General features: G+C 42.9%; 2 protein-coding genes across 4 annotated transcripts; one reads left to right on the plus strand and one right to left on the minus strand.

Moving 5' to 3' along the window:
- The first annotated feature begins 6239 nt into the window (after nucleotides 1-6239).
- Nucleotides 6240-11352, plus strand: LOC116942137 (chymotrypsin B-like). The gene is made up of 7 exons (XM_076066824.1): nucleotides 6240-6335; nucleotides 7005-7114; nucleotides 7698-7777; nucleotides 7924-8005; nucleotides 8433-8613; nucleotides 9864-9997; nucleotides 11140-11352. The coding sequence occupies exons 1-7, from the start codon at nucleotides 6290-6292 to the stop codon at nucleotides 11299-11301; spliced, it is 795 nt and encodes a 264-aa protein (XP_075922939.1). The 5' UTR covers nucleotides 6240-6289; the 3' UTR covers nucleotides 11302-11352.
- Nucleotides 11353-12348: 996 nt separating this feature from the next.
- QNG1 (Q-nucleotide N-glycosylase 1) lies at nucleotides 12349-21190 on the minus strand. 3 transcript variants are annotated; one of them, XM_032953281.2, is made up of 5 exons: nucleotides 21072-21190; nucleotides 19217-19561; nucleotides 17578-17837; nucleotides 16264-16459; nucleotides 12349-13838 (listed from the first exon to the last, which is right to left on the minus strand). In XM_032953281.2, the coding sequence occupies exons 2-5, from the start codon at nucleotides 19551-19553 to the stop codon at nucleotides 13606-13608; spliced, it is 1026 nt and encodes a 341-aa protein (XP_032809172.1). In that variant the 5' UTR covers nucleotides 19554-19561; nucleotides 21072-21190; the 3' UTR covers nucleotides 12349-13605. The 3 variants fall into 3 exon arrangements, with proteins under 3 accessions (XP_032809172.1, XP_032809173.1, XP_032809170.1); XM_032953282.2 differs by having other exon boundaries at nucleotides 21077-21172; XM_032953279.2 differs by having other exon boundaries at nucleotides 20980-21141.
- Nucleotides 21191-21619: the final 429 nt, after the last annotated feature.

Below are 21619 nucleotides of genomic sequence, written 5' to 3' on the forward strand. Positions count from 1 at the left end.
GGTGTAGCTGCACACAGACCGGTGTAGCTGCACGCAGACCGGTGTAGCTGCACCCAGACCGGTGTAGCTGCACCGAGACCGGTGTAGCTGCACACAGACCGGTGTAGCTGCACCCAGACCGGTGTAGCTGCACCGAGACCGGTGCAGCTGCACTCAGACCGGTGTAGCTGCACACAGACCGGTGTAGCTGCACTCAGACCGGTGTAGCTGCACTCAGACCGGTGTAGCTGTAGCTGCACACAGACCGGTGTAGCTGCACTCAGACCGGTGTAGCTGCACACAGACCGGTGTAGCTGCACTCAGACCGGTGTAGCTGCACTCAGACCGGTGTAGCTGCACTCAGACCGGTGTAGCTGTAGCTGCACACAGACCGGTGTAGCTGCACTCAGACCGGTGTAGCTGCACACAGACCGGTGTAGCTGCACTCAGACCGGTGTAGCTGCACACAGACCGGTGTAGCTGTAGCTGCACACAGACCGGTGTAGCTGCACACAGACCGGTGTAGCTGTAGCTGCACACAGACCGGTGTAGCTGCACACAGACCGGTGTAGCTGCACCGAGACCGGTGTAGCTGCACTCAGACCGGTGTAGCTGCACTCAGACCGGTGTAGCTGCACCGAGACCGGTGTAGCTGCACTCAGACCGGTGTAGCTGCACTCAGACCGGTGTAGCTGCACACAGACCGGTGTAGCTGCACACAGACCCGTGTAGCTGCACACAGACCGGTGTAGCTGCACTCAGACCGGTGTAGCTGCACCGAGACCGGTGTAGCTGCACTCAGACCGGTGTAGCTGCACCCAGACCGGTGTAGCTGCACACAGACCTGTGTAGCTGCACACAGACCTGTGTAGCTGCACTCAGACCGGTGTAGCTGCACTCAGACCGGTGTAGCTGCACACAGACCGGTGTAGCTGCACTCAGACCGGTGTAGCTGCACACAGACCGGTGTAGCTGCACTCAGACCGGTGTAGCTGCACACAGACCGGTGTAGCTGCACACAGACCGGTGTAGCTGCACTCAGACCGGTGTAGCTGCACTCAGACCGGTGTAGCTGCACCGAGACCGGTGTAGCTGCACACAGACCGGTGTAGCTGCACCGAGACCGGTGTAGCTGCACTTAGACCGGTGTAGCTGCACCGAGACCGGTGTAGCTGCACACAGACCGGTGTAGCTGCACCGAGACCGGTGTAGCTGCACTAAAACCGGTGTAGCTGCACACAGACCGGTGTAGCTGCACCGAGACCGGTGTAGCTGCACAGAGACCGGTGTAGCTGCACTCAGACCGGTGTAGCTGCACCGAGACCGGTGTAGCTGCACTAAAACCCGTGTAGCTGCACCGAGACCGGTGTAGATGCGCCAAGCCCGGTGCAGCTACACAGAAACCTGTGTTAGTGAAACGGATTCGTATCCCGTATGTATATTTACACATTCTCCCCGTGGTCGCGTGGATTTTTCTCTAGGTCCTCCAATTTTTCCCTCCACATTTATAATCAACATGCATTTAGAATATTTGGCTGCTATACACTTCCATATAAGCCACTTCGTTGAGCTATCATTTGTGGCCAGGTCGCTTCTGCAAAAAATATATATATAGCTTCGTAGGTCTTACCTGGTAAAATAAAAAAAATAGTTGAGTTTCTAGTTTTATACGTAGCGTGGGAAGGAGGTGAAAATGAATGTTTAAAGCAATGCATAAAACAAGACAATAAATAAAAAAATATATACCGTACTAATTCTAACTTTGTTTTTTTTGTTCGGTAAAGTCACATAGGTAAAATTATATAAATGAAAACAACGAAATAAAATCACGACGTTTCGGAGGCATCACAAGCTTCCATCTTCAGGTGGAACAGTCACAGCAAAATAGCTGTATCAAGTGAAGAGCTCTGAGACACCCGAGCTTATATACAGGTTAAGGCGGGGGGGGAGGAGCCAGGAAGGGACGTGGGTGGGGAGGGGGAGGGGCTAAGTTAAGCCGCCTTTTGTTATGCTGCAGGGGGTTCGGGAGAAGCGATGGCATGCTGCACGAGAGTGAGTGCAACCACTGGTAGAAATGGAAATGGCTGTACAATTATAAGGCAGATAAAGTTTGACTTGGTTGATTACATCTTTCCAATGGTTGCTCAATTTAAAACCATCCTCTCGGTTGAAGTTGTGTCTATGTTTGTATATCTGGATGGCTTCATGGACAAATCTTTGGTAATGACCGGGAGGTTTGCATAGTACTTTGATATCGGAGAAAACAATCTCATGAGAACCCGCTGTGTTGAAACAATGATCAGCCACGGCCGAAGAATTTGTTCTGCCGTGTTTCAAATCTGATTTGTGCTCGCGAATTCGGTCAGAAATGTGTCGTTTCGTCTCCCCGATATAGCGGTTACCACAGGTACAACTCAATTTGTAAACACCGGGGTACTGTAAGTCAGGAATGACATCCTTTACGGATGGGATCAGATCACGGATTTTGTGTACTCTATTGAACCGGACCTGGATCTTGTGTTTGTTTAGAATTTTGGAAATCTTTTTGGTAACACCTGCTATGTATGGCAGTGTGATGATTTTGATCGGAGTATCAGGTGGTTATTTCTGTATGGTGGGAGAAACAGCTTGGCGGATAGTACGGTCAGAGTATCCGTTCATCTTGAGGGCCAGATGTACATGTTTTAATTCACTGGCCAGGTGGTGTTGGTCAGAAATACAATGAGCCCTATGGTATAATGTTTTGATGAGAGAATTATTTTGAGCCGGGTGGTGGTGGGAATCAGGCTTCAAGTAGGAATTTGTGTGCGTAGACTTCCTGTAAACAGAATGTCCCAAAGAGCCATCAGTCCCCCTCTCAAACAGAACATCCAAGAATGGCAGCTTGCCATCTTTCTCCACTTCCATGGTGAATTTGATGGATGGGTGTCTGGAATTGATGTGGTCGAGGAAATGGTTCAAAGCTGGGAGAGCTCTTCACTTGATACAGCTATTGTGCTGTGACTGTTCCACCTGAAGACGGAAGCTTGTGATGCCTCCGAAACGTCGTGATTTAATTTAGTTGCTTTCATTTATTTTATTTTACCTACGTGACTTTACCGAAAAAAACCAAAGTTACAATTAGTACGGTATATATTTTTTTTATCTATTGTGTTGTTTTATTCATTGCTTTAAACATTCATTTTCACCTCCTTCCCACGCTACGTATAAAACTAGAAACTCAACTGTTTTTTTTTATTTTACCAGGTAAGACCCACGAAGCTATATATATAGATTATGAATCCTTGCATTCACGAAAGCTTCAAATCTAGAATTAATTCTAACTTACCAATACCGTGAGTTAATTGTTCGTGGTTTAATGATTTACATTCCAAATGGAACCCAACCACCTTAATCGTTAAAGGTGGCTTGCAATAGAAATGGTAAATAACAGATGAAGGTTTTGGGAAATGGCACTGACTGGCTCGCATGCAAACTATTGCAGCATTTAAACATCGTTCATTTAACAATGATTAAACAAATACAACCAATAATGGAAACGTCATACGTCTCCCAAAATACAAAAGCATGTGAGATAGCCATTTATTTAAATAGTTTTTTTTTTATATATATATAAATGTACACTATAATTAATACATTTGACCAAGCGTTCCTTTTGTGGCCTGTGTCATATCACAAACATGGAATCGCAAATGCGATGAACATAAAGTTCCACTGCAGGTTTTAAATAATGCCACGTTTCTGCTCGCAATTTGTGACGAGATCGATAGGATACTGCGGGCTACAAACAGAACGCCGAAGCCACATTTGCCACGTGTGCATACATTTGGCGACCTTCGGGAGTCAATGATAGAGAATAGGACGATGTTTTCACAAATGAGGGAAGAGAAGCATTGACAGGTACAATTCTCCACGTTTTAACACAAAAAAAAAGTTATTTCACATACAACCGGAAAAAAATATACTTGGCACACAAAACATGCTGTGAGTCATGCATGCACGGACAGACAACCAAATATATTGCTCCAGCGGCGTTTGTAAATGCTTGGCTATAGAAGCAATAGTAAATAAACTTTAATGTATTGAGAAATAATAGGAACTGTAGGCAGCAATGTCTGGCACATGATGGGTTTTGAAGTTTCTTGCTGATTTTCCAAGGAAATGAAAAACAAATTGATATCGTTTTTTTGTGTGCTAGAAATATATTATCAGACCAATCCCCTTAAAAGTGTTCCATTTATGAAGCATTAATATGGAAATTCATTGCAATTTTATTTATATATTTGAATTTTGATCACTGGAACAAATTACAACACAGCACTAGTAATGTATTGCATTGGAAGTTATTGTTAAATTCCATTAACACCCACGTGGGTGCGTTGGACATAACAGTTTCATTAAGTGAGCAATTTGTTCCGAACAGTACTGCCGTTATCACAACGTATGTGGGAAAATAAACTGCTGCAGACAAATCAATCCAATGCCACGCTAAACTACCGAATGACCTGGCCAAATGTATTTGTTTTTGTAAAACATTACAATTGTTTTTGTACTGGGTATGTGCAGCGGCACAAATAAATCTGCGTATGCAGTATTTCATACATACACGCTTATTACTCATCAGAACATGCACTATAATAGTAATAACGCTGAGACTGGCTTGTTATTGTGATGCTTCTTTGGAGAGATCATCAGCCATGGTAAATCTGATGCTGGATCAAGGCTTCTCCAGGCCACCACTATCTCCCAAGATCCTGTGTGATGTTAATAGTCGACGTAGTCCTTGCGCACAAGCTGATTGAATCACTCCATTCTCGTCTGCCGACACCTTCTTGGATGCGTTTTATTCCTTGGCTCCCACTCCACTCTGTCATTATTCTTCAACACAATCATCTGTTCTAGCAACGTGCCCTGCCCAAACCCACATACTTACATTAACCCGTGTAGGATCTCTCACCCATGTGTTCCTCTGGATGTCTCGCAGTGTAATTGTCAAGTATGCATCTCTTCATGCTTTCCTTGCGGAACTTTCTGATCGTTAAATGTTTTTTTTTTCACTTACCGACAGACGTAAACATTTTTCGTCTTTCCAGTCTCTTATTCCTTCCCGTGTTGAAGACACATCTGACGATTTGGGGTTTATCCTTAATCCACCGTTTGGGCTTCTCCACGTCTATTTTCTCGTTTCCTTCTTGTTAAAAAAAACAGGTCTGTCGTTATTTTTACGTAATTTTCCAGCTGTAAATTTTAGTAGATGCTGACCACTCATCCCTCACTCAAATACCCAAATATACCAATCATCTTTTCATCTCTGTGTCTTTTATATACGTTTGCATCAGTCATCCATTATGATGTTGTAAACGTGCTGTACCAACGTATATGAATACATAATTTAGTAGTTTGGTAATTTATGCGTATAGTTGTTCTACTTCTTCATCAGCGTGACTTGTTGGAGCATATACTTGCATAATATAATATTTTATTTGTAGTGTTTCTAGAGTCTTAGACTAAGGCCTTAGGCTAAGGCGTCCAGGCTCTCAAAACACTAAACAGAATACTGTGCTGTAAATTTTCAATCTACACACAAAAGAAACAATTTCAGAGCTAATAGTTGCTTTTTGGCATAGATTGGTCTCTACCCCTATCATCTCAACCACACACAACGACAACCAATCACACACACCGCACAGTGATTAGTCAGTTTATTGGGTGCCGATCAGCGGTAGAGTGAGCGGTTGAAGGGTTGACTCAGAATCAAAATCTTTATTTAGACTGGAGGAACCCGATGAGCTATTCAGTTCTTTTTCAGCTCATTATCTCTCTGGAGTCTATAAAAATGGGTACCACTTTGTGGGGAAAGTCAACAGTGGTATTCCTCTGGAGTCAGTCACCCCATCATAATATCCACCACTGAACTCAGGGCTGTAAACAGGAGATCAGTTACTGCCTCAATACTCACGTGAGCAAAACATCACTCACTATCGTCTTCGTTTCTCGAGAGTAGGGCAGATGTGTAAATGTTGACTCGGACTGTGTTGGTGAATTCTTATCCATACACATGAATTCACTTAAAACATTTGTGATACGGACGTTAAGACCTACATCGGTATTTTCAACAAGGGTAAACTGACTTTTACTCCTGATCCACCTATGTTTGTTTTGCCTAAAAACAGCAGGACTTTGTAAAGAAAGATATGCTGTACAAATACCAACGGAGAAACACTCCACCTGCACAGAAGTTGGTGGATATATAAATGGAAGCAGCATAATCCACTGGTTACATTTGGTGTACGTTGAAGAGCATAAAAACATGATGTTAATCGTAGTGTTATTTTCATTCTTGGCATATTCATATGGTACTTTAAAAACATCAACATTTTTGTACTTGTATTTTTTTACTAAACTAAATATACATGTAAACTGGTAAATGCTGCACATAATGTATTATATTTGCACAGATCAATACTGCTACAGTTGAAGAGGTGGTAGAGATGTTCATGCACTGTGCCATCAACCTAGTGACCTGGGTTTGATTTCTGGCCATGGCTGACATCGGTGGCGGGTGACACATGAACTGGTCCTGGTCTGCCCATTCACCAACCTGCGCTGACCTGTATGGTGAAGTCTGGTCCAACAGCCCACACGTTTAGGGGTGGCCTTATCCAGCAGTGAATAGGCAAGGGCTGTAATTATTATAATCAGGTCACCCCTGAAAAAGAGACTTAATTTCTGTCTCAGTGGGTTCTCACCTAGCAGAAGCTATCAATCATTAATGTCCTAATTAACATTACAAACATAGCTCTGTCAGAACAATGAGGAAAACAAAACTCTAACATATAGTGTCCATATTTATATTGCATCTTGTCCAAAATATCTACAAAATCATATTGTGCATATTTATCGCACATCGTTTCGACGGTTGCTCGGTGTGAATTTGTTCCATAACTTGCAGTATAAAAATATATCCAGTAAAATTGATTCATGTTGTGTTGCTGCTGCTGTTGCTGGTTCCTCTATGGCTGCAGGCCAGAAGTGTGGGAGCCCCTCCATCCAGCCTGTTATCTCAGGCTTCTCCAGGGTTATCAATGGAGAGGAGGCTGTACCTGGATCCTGGCCCTGGCAGGTCTCCCTGCAGGTCTGTTCCTCCATTCACAAGGAGCTCATTGCTTACCAAATGTTAATTTAAACTCTTTAAAAAAAGCATGCGCGATATTACACAACACTGGATAAATGGTCCAACGTATACAATCCATTCAAACTTGTATTTATGTAACAGTGGCAAGTTGCGATTGACTATGACTACCAAACCAATATGTATGGAATTATATAGTTTTGACTTAAAACTTTCGTGACTGCAGGACCATAGAATATAGAATATTAATATATTCTATGGTTCTTTTGGTAAAGTCATGTAGATAGAAAAAATAATATTTGTTATTTTTTTTTTATCTACGTGACCTTACCGAAAGAACCAAAGAATAATTATAAAGTTATACTGTAGATACCGCAACTCCCTCTTGGGATATACCATATTTCATTGTAAAGTTGATTTATTACGTTTAAAAAAAATAATATCCTTCATGGAGAATCAACTTCATATATGCATATTTTCCATCTTCATCTTTGTACAAATAACCAATTTTCATTCATCATTTTAAAACTGAAGATGTAAAACGGCGTGTGCTATATTTTTAATTTTGTCAATTTTCTACTCCCAGTATGAGGACGGATTCCATTTCTGTGGAGGTTCCATCATTGATCCGTACTGGGTCATCACGGCCGCACACTGCGACTTCAAGTAAATGTGGCAGTTCGACTCAACATTTTGAACGGACGCAAACAAAAAAAACACTGATATTTGTGACACGAACATTCAACATCATGAAAAATGGAAAAGAACAAACAGTTTCACCGAGTTTATTTTTGTGCAATGTCTCTTTCCAGACCAGCCAATCACCGCATAATTGTTGGTGAGCATGACAAGAGCAGCAATGTGGAAAACATCCAAATTCTCTATGTGGAGAAGGTCAGTGATAGAACATTCTGTACAACTCTAATCCATTTGAGCACCAATTTTTTTTGACAATGCTTCCAGAAGGTAGTGCTTTTTTGTGAAAGCTTTATAATAAAATGAATCCTTCTACATTAGAGTATTTTGAAATGCGATAAACGCTGTATTACCATTATTTGAATCACCACTTACATTTACACTCTACATGTCATGTGACAACCAGCAACAGCAATGCGTTGCTTTATCTTTTTTTTCGGCATTTCATACAAAATGGACATTCTCATTACAACATTTATAATGTTGAGCACTCACCAGCTTAATTTGTATTTGTAAAAAAAAAATACATATTTGAATCACACACAGAGAGGCGCTGAAATCCAATAGCATACATTAATTAAAACACACACACACATGCTTGAATGTGGATCCTCCGTTGATGCAGGCGATCACTCATCCCTTGTACGACGCAAACACCATAAACAACGACATCCTGCTTCTCAAGCTGAAGGAGCCAGCCTTCTTCGGAGACACAGTGTCGCCTATCTGCCTGCCCCGAGCTACAGACACGTTCTCCCCTGGGACCCACGCTGCCGTGACTGGCTGGGGTGTCACCCGGTGGAACGGTACGCGCTTTCGTCACCCTGATGCTCACGAACGAGTGTTCTCACTCTGCGAGGAGCGCTGCAGCTGGCTACGAGTTTGTGTAGTCAATGAAGCGTACACGCTGCAACACATAGTAGGAGGCTGGCTGCGTTGGAAGCTAACAACTGCGCTGCATCGCAATTGGCGGTGTCGCATGGTAAGCCACGTGAATGCATGTCTCTTACTTCCCCGCTGCGAGTACAAAATTTAGACATCTGGCCGTGTCGGTTGTGTTGCGCACTGCACAGTGGCGGCGCCACGCACGTGTGTTTTAATTTGCTTAATTAATATGCATGGGTAAGAGCAATTACAAAACCTTAGCGTGATGGCAATTTTTGTTAAAATAAAATATAGAAATTACTACAGATAAATGCTTAGCAGGTGAGTTTAATTTAATGCAAAAACCATCTCCGAGCCTGTATAACCCAGCTACACTGACTATAAAACAATGCCATTGTTACAAATCAATTGCTGCATGCACTATCAATTGACAACTTTAATGTTTTCGCTCATCGTAACGTGGCATGCTGCCTGTTTAATTATTGTTTTAATGCATCACTGTGGGCGCAGCTGAAATCTATACTAATGAAAGCATCATAATTGTACGTTACTTTTGTAACGTGTTTAAATTTATGGAATGGGTACCGAGGAACAATTTCCGTGTGGACTTCCTGCACCTTACAAACAGTGTCAGCGCGACGCAAAAACAAGCCAAGTAAATGGATAGGGCCCCAAGGGGCTCACGGGGTCGTGGATTCATGAAAAAATTGGCACGCATCAAATGTCCGCTCAAAAATCAATTGTAGACATAACAAGCTAATTAATATAAAAAACTAGGAGGTATATATTCAGTGAAATAAGATAAATGATCTAACATGAGAGATGTATTTCTTTTCTTGTATCTCACTATATCTCTGTTTGTATATATCTATTTGTGTCTATATTACTATTATCTCGCTACACATATATCTCACCTTTGTATCCCTTATGTCATATCGCAATAAATTATATACATTTCAAGAGGGGGGGGGGGGTGGAGGCAGTGGGAGGTGGTGGGGGGGGGGGGAAAGATAATTTCTGCTTCGGACCCCCCAATGGGCTAACATGACCACTGCTTACAAATATAAACACTTGAGTTTAAAAGATGCCGTGCAAACATGTACATTCAGCGGAACAACCTCATGCAGCCAATTGTCCGTATGATAAATGCATGCAATGTATACACCCACAGCTAATTATGGTTCCAGCACGCTGCAGCAGACAGTGCTGCCCCTAATCTCAACTGAGGACTGCAAGAAATGGTGGGGCTCCTACATCATGGATCCTATGATCTGCGCTGGAGCAAATGGTCACTCCACTTGTATGGTGAGCTATATACTACTGACTTACCATAAAAGTGCATTCATATAAATACATTACTATAATTTCAAAGCCATGTTTTGTATCCTTGTATATGCAGGAATTGCATTAACATGTCCAAGACACATTCACCATACATAGACAGACGTTATATCCGTATGTCATACGTAAGTTTTGTGTGGTATTTAAATAATGTCCACCCCGTCATTCAAAAGTGAATGAAATACGGGTTGTAATGTTACAACACACAGCAGACATTAAAAGTATTGCCAGTTCCATTTAAAATTGTCATTCACATTGTATATATAAGTAAATAAACGATACTCACAGCAGTTGTGTTATAAATATAAAAAAGTGACGCTACAGTGCTAAAATACAAAATATCGTAATGCCATTTATCTAGGAGTACCTTTCATTCTCATGCTACTTTTTTCAGGAAGGTCCTGCTTTGCCATGTTCGTCCAATTGTTTTAAAGGACTGTTTAATGCCCAAGGCTCAGATAACAAGACTAAGGCCTCTTTAGGGTTCCTAAAGTTAAGCGTTTCTATCAGAGGCTCAAATAGCCAGACTAAGAAACCTTTAGGATTATTACTGTTCGATGTTAATAGCAGAGGGCTCGCATGAGACAGTTTCAAGAGTGGCATAACCACAGTATTTTACGTATAAATCGACTAATTCTGTAAAATTATCGGGCTATTGTACCGAATAGGTGGCGGCATGTGGGTGGGGTAAGGAGAAGGCTGAATGCAGTTTTAGTTTAAATATTCATGAGTAGGTATAATTAAACATCTTTTTTTTTCCCCACCGGCCCCAAATGACGAGTCGTGCTGAATGCTATTGGGTATTCCCCATAATTGCGGTGTGGCAGGGCGACTCTGGAGGGCCCATAATTGTTGTGTATGTTCACACAATTGCGGTGTGGCAGGGCGACTCTGGAGGGCCCACAATTGTTGTGTATGTTCACAATAGCGGTGTGGCAGGGCGACTCTGGAGGGCCCACGATTGTTGTGTATGTTCACAATTGCGGTGTGGTAGGGCGACTCTGGAGGGCCCACAATTGTTGTGTATGTTCACAATTGCGGTGTGGCAGGGCGACTCTGGAGGGCCCATAATTGTCGTGTATGTTCACATAATTGCGGTGTGGCAGGGCGACTCTGGAGGGCCCCTGACAGTGCAGAAGGATGGGATGTGGGTGCTGGCCGGACTCACCTCGTGGGGCAACAGTCGCTGTGACACCTCGGTGCCCGTGGTCTACACTCGGGTCACCACGTTTGTTGACTGGATTGCCGAGACCATGGCCAAGAACTGATTCCTCGTAACAAATGTTCGCAAGGATTTAAATAAATTCAATTTCCTGCAAGACGTGATTTCTGTATGTGATGCCATGTGGAGTGGTTATACTTCTTTAGATGTTTGGTTCATTGAATTACTCTTTTGTTGTCATTATGGAAGACTGAAATATACTCTATCACCTATTTAGACATGCATACAGTGTTGCATATGATAAACATGTATTTTCCAAAATCTGATCAATGGTAGTAAACATTTCGTCCAAGCCCAGTTTTTCCGCTATATTTCCCATTATTCTGTTCCCAGTGATCTTCATGAACCACGGGTTGTAATAGGAAGGAGTTATTTTAAATGTATAAATGCATACTTCTGGAAACATGGACATTGAACAAAAACTCTAAACAGGCACAACGCATGGAAATGTGGAGCCACATTGAGACAGCTGAGGAATAAATGGATTAGAGAATATACATAGGTGATATAAATAATCCGCTTAAGTGGGTTTGGGTAGGATACATAACTGAAGATGATGTCATATGGTCATGAATAATAACTAAGTGGCAAAAAAGTAATACGTATGCTAGATGTAGTGGTACAATCACCTTGTTGGTAGCTCCTAGGTGGATTGTTAGATTGCGGGACCGCGAGATGGTGACGGCTTTAGGAGACCATCCAGTCATGGATTGGCCATGGCTGATGATTACTCAGTGTAGTAAAGTGTATTAACATTAAATATATCGTTCTATTAAACAACTCTCGTATATTTCACAGGAATTACTAACATTTAAAACGTAGGCGAGATTTTTTGGCCATTTTTTTTTACTTTACTTCATAAATGTAGGCACAAGAAAAACACCCATAAAACCAACACTCAATTAGCTCTTCTGCGTGTCTTGTTCAAGTGCCATTTCTCTTAAGACATTACAAATGGCGAGTTTGTTCTCTGGACAGATGGCCCCCACGTATTTGGTGATTCGTGTATTTCAGCACACGGGATGTTATATTTAGCGCCCACAATGTACATCAGATTCCACCACCCACCAAAGCCATTCCTCACGATAGCAAATTACAATCGGAATTTGTATTTATTTATCCTGGAGTATCCTGGAGATAACTGATAAGCTTTGAAGCTCCTTTTTCACAGATGTCCATTAGGGGCAGGTCATAACATTACAAGAACAATGGGAAACGTGTGATAAACAATCATAAGATTTGGGCATGCCGAGTATATATTTTTTATATTGAATAAACAGTCACTTGTACAATTAGGTATATGACTCATTCACTGTAACTTCATGAACACAGTTCCAGTAACTAAAATAGTACTAACGTATGAAAATGTAAACTTAAAATGATGCAGTTGGCAACGTACGCTGCCGAAGAAATTCGACATACATACATTAAATTTGTATTCCTTCATGACAATCGCAAAAAAAAATTGAAGAGCTACTACAACTATGTTTAGAACTCGAATAACTATTACATGTCCTCACCTTTGCAATAAACATTCCGCTTTGCACTACAACCAGTAATGAAAACATTTGCTTACTCATTTTTAAATAAAGTCGAAGACCTTGCTTTAAACATGTTGTATAGTTAAGCGTCTTAATTGGACGAAATGTGAGAATCAGACAAGTGAAATTGTATAAACACACAGCCACATGCTGTGCAACCTTTAGTTACATTCTGGCGTTTATTCCCTTAATTAAATCATGACAACTCCCCGTTATTTACAACAATAAAGGTACATATTCTTGGTGCTTTCGGTAAAGTCTTGTAGAAGGGAAGCAATAAAATAATAAAAAATATTGTTTCCCTTCTACGTGACTTTACCGAAAGAACCAATTAATATGAATCCCTGCAGTCACGAAAGCTTTAAATCAAAATAAAGGTACAATTTGCAGTATTACTAATCTCTTTCGAAAGTTATTAAATGATTACGTTTACAAAGCTCTTTTAATTTAAACCAATGTCCTTTTATCTTTGACTGAAGTTGCTTATACGAGATTACAAAAGCACAATGTTCGTTATGTTAACTGCAAAAACATGACTCATAATTGAGCACGAGGAAATAGAACACAATAATTGTACATTCAGCAAATACGACTAAATAAACATTTATTGTCCACAACTAATTTTTGTATGCCATAATTTAGCTTATGCCGCAACTACTGATCGTCACCATTAAAGGGAAAATTAAAAAGCAATTCCGAAATGAAAATATCACCTCCATGGTGGTAATGTGTCATGTGAACATCGAGCCAGTACCACTGAAAACATGGGTCTTGAAGCAATGCTTTCAGCCAAGCTGACACAGTGTCCCTTAGTAGTATATGCAGCGGATGTGGTGGATGGGGATGTGTGCCATCTCGTCGCGGTGGGCACGTGCATAATCCCACAGGTAATAGTCTAGCAGGACGGCGTTAATATCTTGAGCTTTTGCGACACCGCGCTCGGCCAGCAAACGAGCCAACTCCTCTTGGATGAGTTCCACGCACCAGATGGAGCATCCCCGGATCTCGACTTCCTGCTCCTCGCCAGACTCAAACATCACACCTGCGGAATATGATAGGTGGGCAGGCTAACGGGGGAAGGCGTCCTTAATGCTGCAGCCCAAGACTTTCGCCGCTCTGATGAAATGTTTTTTACACGTTTCATGTCCACTCTTTGAAGTCAAATACTTTCCGGTGAGAAAGGTAACCATCCCGGGTTTTAAAAGTGAGCTCAACAAAGGGGCATTTCATCCGTAGATCCCAATGTGGCATGTAAACGGCCAAAACTACAGGGTAAATTTAAAGAGGTATTTTCGAGAGACTTAAATAGCCCTGATGAATCTCTGATTGTTTTATTACCAAAGCATCCCATAGTCTGGGAGCTACACTGGCAAAAGCCCAATCACACCGGAAACACAGCCTTGACGTCGCTGTACTTAGAATAATGCGTTCCGAAGATCTCGGGGACATTGTTAAGAGAATACAAAATGATTATATCCTGCAAATATTCTGGGGCAAACCCATTGAGAGCCTTGTAAATCAGCAGCAGCATTTTATAATCCACTAGATACTTGACTGGTAGCCAAATACAAATGAACAGGTGAGATGTGCTCACGAAACGGTTTGCATGTAAGGACTCTAGCAGTTGCATTCTTAACAAGTTGGGAGTCTACCCAGCACCTTAATCGGAATCCCTAACAGCAATGCCTTGCAGTAACCAAGTCAGGGGAACACAAAAGCACGGACCAGACTTTATAAGTAATTAGGTGACAGGAATTGACGCAGCCAGGCAATATTTCTAAAGTGGAAGAACGAGATTCTAACCACCTTAGATACATGTGCCTCAAGGGACAGGGACTGGTCAAATTGAACACCGAGATTTCTGACCTCCTGTGATGGGCAGACATCGTGACCATCTATTGACAAATGTGGTTAACCAATTTTAGATAACTGCAGATGGGAGCCAATGAATATGGCCTCAGTTTTGTCAGTATTGAGTAAAATAAAATGTTTCTGCAACCAAGATTTCACTAATACTAATGACAGACAGTGCAGAAGCAGCTGTCGGAGCCTAACCGGACGTAAATTTGCGTTTCATCAGCACAGCAGTCATAACATAAGCCCAAATATTGCAGCAGTGCCCAAAGGAGCCATAAAGCATTAAAAAATGGGGGAACAAGTACATATCCTTGCTGGACACAGTATTGAACCGGTCTGATTGGAGATTTAAAGCCATCCATTGTGACAATGCACGAGTTCTCTAAATATCAACGTGACCACTGTAAGGTAGGACCAGAAATTCCCATCGAGTGTTCTAATCGCTCAGGAAGGACCATATTACCAATGGGGTCAAACGCGACACTGAGATCAAGCAAGACGAGGAGACTGGCTTGGCCCTGTAGTCGCTAACAGCAACGACTCGTTGATCGCCCTCTCAAGAACTGTCTCGGTGCTGTGCACGGCCTTGAATCCCGATTGAAATGAGTCAGACTTGTTATTGAGACGCCAGGCGCTGGTGGAAACGAGAGGCCACAGCATGTTCCAAGAACTTGGATAAGGAAGGATGGAGATTAGACACGATCTGTTGAAAGTCGGGGTGACTGCAGCGGTCTTAATAAATGGTGAGAACTGTACCAGCCTTAAGAGGTTTGTTGAAGATGCCAACGGCAAAGGGCCCCAATGCAGAAAAATGATCCTGTAATCGTCTACAGGCAAAGGGATCCAATGAGCAAGATGTAGGTTGGGAATCCACGATAAAAGAGGTGAGTCCTGCAGTTGCAGTAGCGGAATATTTATCCAACAAAGTGCCCCCGAACCGGGAGAGGAGCAGATAAAATGGAAGGGGAATCGGGGGGACAGATATTAATTGGGAACGGATAGTGGAAATGTAACCAAAAAATATACTGAATGGTGGTGCAGTGATCAGCGGAAGAGGGAGAATTTTAATTTGTATCCTTAATCACAAGAATGATGGTAGATAATAAAGTCTGGGGGATTACACTTGCTTATCGTAATGCAACCAGCAGTGGATTTCGGTGCCCTCAGATCAGTAGTGTACCATGGGGAGGGGTGAAATGTCTTATTGTCATATGTTAATTGGTTGTTCCTTATCCCTTTAGAAAAATTATAAACAGGATGATTAAAAATGGATTAAACACCAGTTGCCGTATCCTACTCTACGAAATTGAGCCTCCACTCTGCTATCTGGTAAGTATGTAAATAAATAAATGGTATAAACATATTAGCTGCATTTCATGCAACATTTTGATGTTGATCCTTCCTCACTGGAAGCTTACACTTGCCAACAGCAAGGATAAACAAAGAGTGGAAATGTCAGTGTGTGCATATTTTCTTGCTTTGAATTATATTTAAAACATAGGGACATGCTCAACTAAAACTCACTTCTGCACTTATTGTATGCAATCAGAATGAAAGCCAAACATTTTAAAATATTGGTAAGTGTTTTTACAGCAAAGTGAAATACAAACCGTCTTTGAGTTTCTGCATGAGTCGGCTGGAGTACTTCAGAGCACCCAGGTAAACCAGTGCCTGGGGCACCCGATAATCGGCAAACATGGTCAGGGTGCCAATGTCATTGAAGAAGCCATCGCCCTTGCCCTCCAGGAGGCCCCAGATGTCAGCCACCAGGATCTGGGCTCGCTTGTACAGAGCCACCCTTTTGCTCTGCAGGCACACACACACATACAAACACAGCACAGAGATAACAATGCCCATCCAAATGAGTCCAGAAAAGTATCCGTGTTGGGCACAATTTCACGTTGGTACTCTGCATGATTAAGATACGATCACTTGCTATGCTTGTGGGTAACTGTGAAGTATATGTTTAATAAAGGCAAGAACATATATTTACATGGTATTTTAAAACAGATGGTAACACATTTACATCATAGGCATGAACTTAACCATACAATATTTATTTACTTATAAAGGCAGTCTCGCATTGTATATAACTTATCAGGCTTTGAGGAAAAACAGGTTGTTATGATACTGCAGGCTATATAGTGGGCAGCAGAGGGCAGTACGTTAAAATCAATTGGCTGTACTTTACTTCTATGCTCCCAGCCTTCACCAACCTGCACTGACTGGTGTGAAATATGGCCAACTCCCACAACACGGAGGCCCTCATCCAGCAGTGTACTGACAAAATAGCTGTGCACAAATGTCCACATTTAAACAGCAGGGACAAATCTCTCCATGGGACAATCGCTGTTGACCTCTGACATGTAGTTCAACAGGAGTCATATTGGCTGTGTCATATCACAGAACAATCACCTCCAAGGCCCAGACTTTGTGTAGGCGCAGCCACCACCTTTTGTCAATCCACCCACAAATTGGCAAAATGGCTGTGTGTGTAGTGTCACATAAGCAGGCTACATTACACAGTCTGTTCTCCTATAAGGCAGTAGCTAATTCCCAGAAGAAAATCACGTTATGGAAAAATTGCTTAAAGCAGTCTGCGATAACATGTGAGATGCGTATGCAGGGGCAATAAAGACTGAGGTGCGTGGGTAGCATCTATAAGCATCCAGCAGCATCCCGCCTTATGTGATGCTACGCCGAAGCAGCCGTACAACCGCATATTCCTACTCGCACGACGTAGTTCTGTTCACTCAATCGCGTTATATCCAATTTGCATCCGCGTTATAAGAAAATGTGTTCCCTAATACACTGATCGCGTTGTATCCAATTCACTTTATGAAAACACACGTTATAGGACAACAGACCGTACGAAAACACACGTCATAGGACAACAGACCGTACGTACATCGTGCGCAATGTACCTTGAAGGTTGCTTCATCTCGGTAACATGGGAAGTTCTCCACCACCAACCGGAGCAGAGCCTGCGCACTGTGTCCGCAGCGGCGCAAGCACTCCAGGAAGGAGCCGCCAAAGCTCTGCACGAGGATACGTCCCGTCTCCGTGAGCACGCGGTGCCGCTCCGCCAACATGGGCATTGGTGAGCCAGAGTCAGAGCGGAGAACGTGGCTCAGCTCCTCGAAGGTTATGTTGCTGTAGTACGACGCACTGGTCATATGAAACCCTGAACAAGATTATACATATTCATTGTTGATCATATACAAACTGCATTCTGCCTCCGCATACATAGATTTTTTTAATCCAACAACCTATTGTCTTTCCAGACCAATACTTTTCAGCAGCATTAATTAAGCAATCAAAGCCGGGTCTGATTTCGACCCCGTAGGTCTCGAAATGAAAGTGTGCCCCGGTGGCACGATGGTATCTGACTCGCCTGGTGTACAGGTTGCAAGTTCGATCCCAACCCTGACGCCTGTTGTATATTTGAAGTTTGCATGTTCTCCCAAATGTTCGTGTGGATTTTTCTCCAGGTCCTCTGGTTTTTCCCTCAACGTTTAGAATCGACATGCCATTAATAGTATTTGGCTGCAATCATTTTCCACGTGATAAGCCACTTCGTTGAGCTATCATTTGTGGCCAGATCGCTTCGGAAAAGTAGCTATATAGCTCAGTGGGCCTTACCTGGTCAAATAAAAATAGCATAGCATAAATATGTTTTTATACAACAGCCTATTGTCTTTCCAGAACAATAATATCCAGCAGCATTTGTTTAAGCAAACCCTGGTCTGATTTAGACCCAGTAGGTCTCATCATTCAAATAAGACGAATTGTTCATTATTGGAAAAAAAAATTCAAAATGAATGATCGGTGAGGCTTTATGTAGCTTGCAAACCTTTTTTGGCCATGCCTGATTCTATAGAAACGGATTTGGCCAAGGGATCCCGAAGACTGGCACACTGCATGAGTGCCAGGTCCACACTCCAATTGTATTCATCATGAAACGCAAACAAAACTCCTGAGAGCAAACTTAAAAAAATTCAGCTACAACTATGATAAAGGCTGCAGGGAATTGTAAAGAAAAGACCATACATTTAAATTGTAATAAAATAGCACAAATAAGCAGATGTATAAAAGACATTTGATAAATATTGAACTGAATGTCTCAGACATGCCTACGTGCAACCACACGTCACAGTCCCTGTGATCTCTGTTACGTTGCAATTATGGCTTTATTTTTTGGTGATTTCGAAAACGTTTTTTGCTTTGGACATGTTTGTTTTGTTGTAGTACGGAGTTAAGACTGATGGCCTTAATCTAAGTTTTCTTGTGGTTGTTGTTTGACTTGCATCCCACTAGGATTTTTTGCACACAGCGTTGGTGTACGGTGCTTTTATCAGAAATGTTTTGCTGTGTTTTTCATGGATTTTCTGTTTGCAGTCACATAGTCACTTTAAGATATTTTCTTGTTCGTGTTTTTGTTTGTTGTGGTTGCACCCAATTCAAAAGCCGAATGGCTCACAGGGCTATACCAAAATAAATAAACTGAAACCCCTAGCTTGTACGATAAACATTGAATACAAGTACAAAATATAAAAAAACAACCTTCATCAAGGGCACGGTTCATAGCGGCACATAGGGTCCAGTACCCGCTGTACATCTCCTCCTTGTATTTCACCAAGCATTTTGTGTCATCGCTCTCAGCCCAGAAAGAGAAATTAAGTGTGTCCACCACGAACACCCAGTTAACGGCATCTTCGTTGGTCATCTGAGGATGAAGCTTGTGCATGCTTTTCCAACACTCCACCCCAAATGTTTTCTCCTGATACTTTTCACACAGCACACTTGCCACCGAGCGCACGCCCTCGTCTGCGATAGAAACGTCCTTGCTGTTCTTGGCAATGAATCGCCCGGCATCACGTGGACACAGAACCTCCTCCATTCCGTCTTCTGTTAAAACAAACATATGCATGCATGGCCATTCAAGCAGGGGACATCCGTTTGACATCGTCCTGTGCATACCGCCCAGCAGGTGGTGGGGTAAAGGGTGGCTACCCTCACCTCTTCCAAGACACCTGGCCAGAATGAAGAGGAAGCCAAATGCTAAGGGGCTCTTGTTGAGGCCCTTTCTGCCAGCAGTGGTGTGAGCAAGCAATTCCAGGGCTACACCTTTACCGTTTTGAATATGCTACGATAATATGGTAATTATTGAAAGCAGGTTTTTGTTTTAGTATTTTTTTTTCAAGCTGAGATGAAGTTTTCATGAGCAGTGCCAACGCTGCAACGCATCGTGTGTTAAGAGTGCGGCCGACGAAAGCAGATATCGCAGAACTTGAGATTTATTCAAGTAGTGTTGCATTGAAATGTATGCGTATAGTAAACAAAAATAACAGCCATCTTTCAATGGAGGCTACAAAAAGTACTGAATTTTAAATCAATTTAAAAAAATATGATAGTGTAATATTGAGCATGTTAGGTGTTAAAAACGCGGGTGCTAGGGCCACTAGAAATGTTTTAAGCCCATGCGTGGTTATGTTCAGCTCCAGTGAAGGCTTTTAGTCATTGGTGGAAATCCCACGTTCCTTTTTCCAGGGCCCAATCCATCCGTAAAAAACTACCGACGACATTCAATAAAACTAGTGCAGCCACTCCAGGTGGCGTTCCAACTGAAGTCGGCCCTTGGCCAGCACATTCATTAGACGTGTGCAGACATCTGCTGAACATTTATTTTCTGCCTTCTCAAGAGTCAACAATGGGATGATACAAGCGACTACCCTAGCTTGCGTAGGTCTCTCACAATGTGCACGCATTACAAACATTGCAATGCAATCTATGCTGTAATTGTCCGCAAGCACGAGGACGTCTTTAAGGGAATCACAACCATCCACACAAAACAACTCTTGTTCTGGAAATGTCCCAGGTAATGCAAATCATGAGTCATGCAAAGATTAATCCAATCAACACTATTGAAAACGTGTTTACTCTTATCTAGTGCGACCTTAAATGGTGATGTTTGTTGCTGGCTGCTTAGCATTTTGGGGTGCTCAGAAAACGTGATATCGTTAACGGCAATGCGATCGGTACCATTATCCGAATCAAACATCGGTTCTGTCACGCCATATTCATGAGCCGATTCAATCGAATTGAGTTTAATATACGGATCGCTGTTTCGTCGCCTCATATGCCGATGCCGTAGGTAAAGTTACCAGAGGCACAAAAGCCCAAAAGTCTGAGATATTGCAATGCAATGCAACACAGTTGCGGCGGCGATTCGTGGAGTCGCCAGTCAACGCGGAGCGTTCGGCCTACGTTGGGCCAAAGTTGTTCCCGCAACGCGACAAACGTTGAGCGTATAGTCTGGTACAGACCTGGGCTAGGGCTAAGTTACAATTGTATTCTCTTGCGAGCTGACTGCAACGTTCGCGCTATAGATGCCGCTTGCATAGAGTTCGCACTGTACCGTACACGCAGGCTGCACGTGTTCGGGCAGCGAAGTTACTGTAAACCCCCCCCGCCACGTGACCGCGCGGTGACGTCACCACGTAATCGCGCGATGACGTCGCCACGTAATCGCGCGGTGACGTCGCCACGTAATCGCGCGGTGACGTCGCCACGTAATCGCGCGGTGACGAGGGGGCGTGGCCTGGGAAATACCATTAATGGGGGTTGCAGAAGGGCCGTTGCCCGAAACGTCGCCGATCAGATTGTTTCTTTGAAGGCTGCAAATGTCTTTGAGTCGGTTTTATTTGCCTGTCGCATTCTTGCCGAAGCCAACAGCAGCGATCATAGCAACAGGGTTGGGTCGCGTGCAGTGTGTATGTGTCGTAACGCCCACCCACCACCCGACGCGGCCATTTGGTGAAGGTTTGTCGCGCTGCGAAACAAATCGCGTGCCCAGTCACAGCGACTGCTTCAGAGGGCGAGGAGAGGGAGGGGGGGCCGTTGAAGGCTGCACGTGACTTGGGGGGAAGAGGAGTCGGGGTGATTGTTCGGGAGGGCAGACTTTTA

Source organism: Petromyzon marinus, chromosome 13 (assembly GCF_048934315.1).
Source record: "Petromyzon marinus isolate PM22_M1 ecotype Great Lakes invasive population chromosome 13, UKy_Petmar_22M1.pri1.0, whole genome shotgun sequence".
Taxonomy (NCBI): Eukaryota; Metazoa; Chordata; class Hyperoartia; order Petromyzontiformes; family Petromyzontidae; genus Petromyzon; species Petromyzon marinus.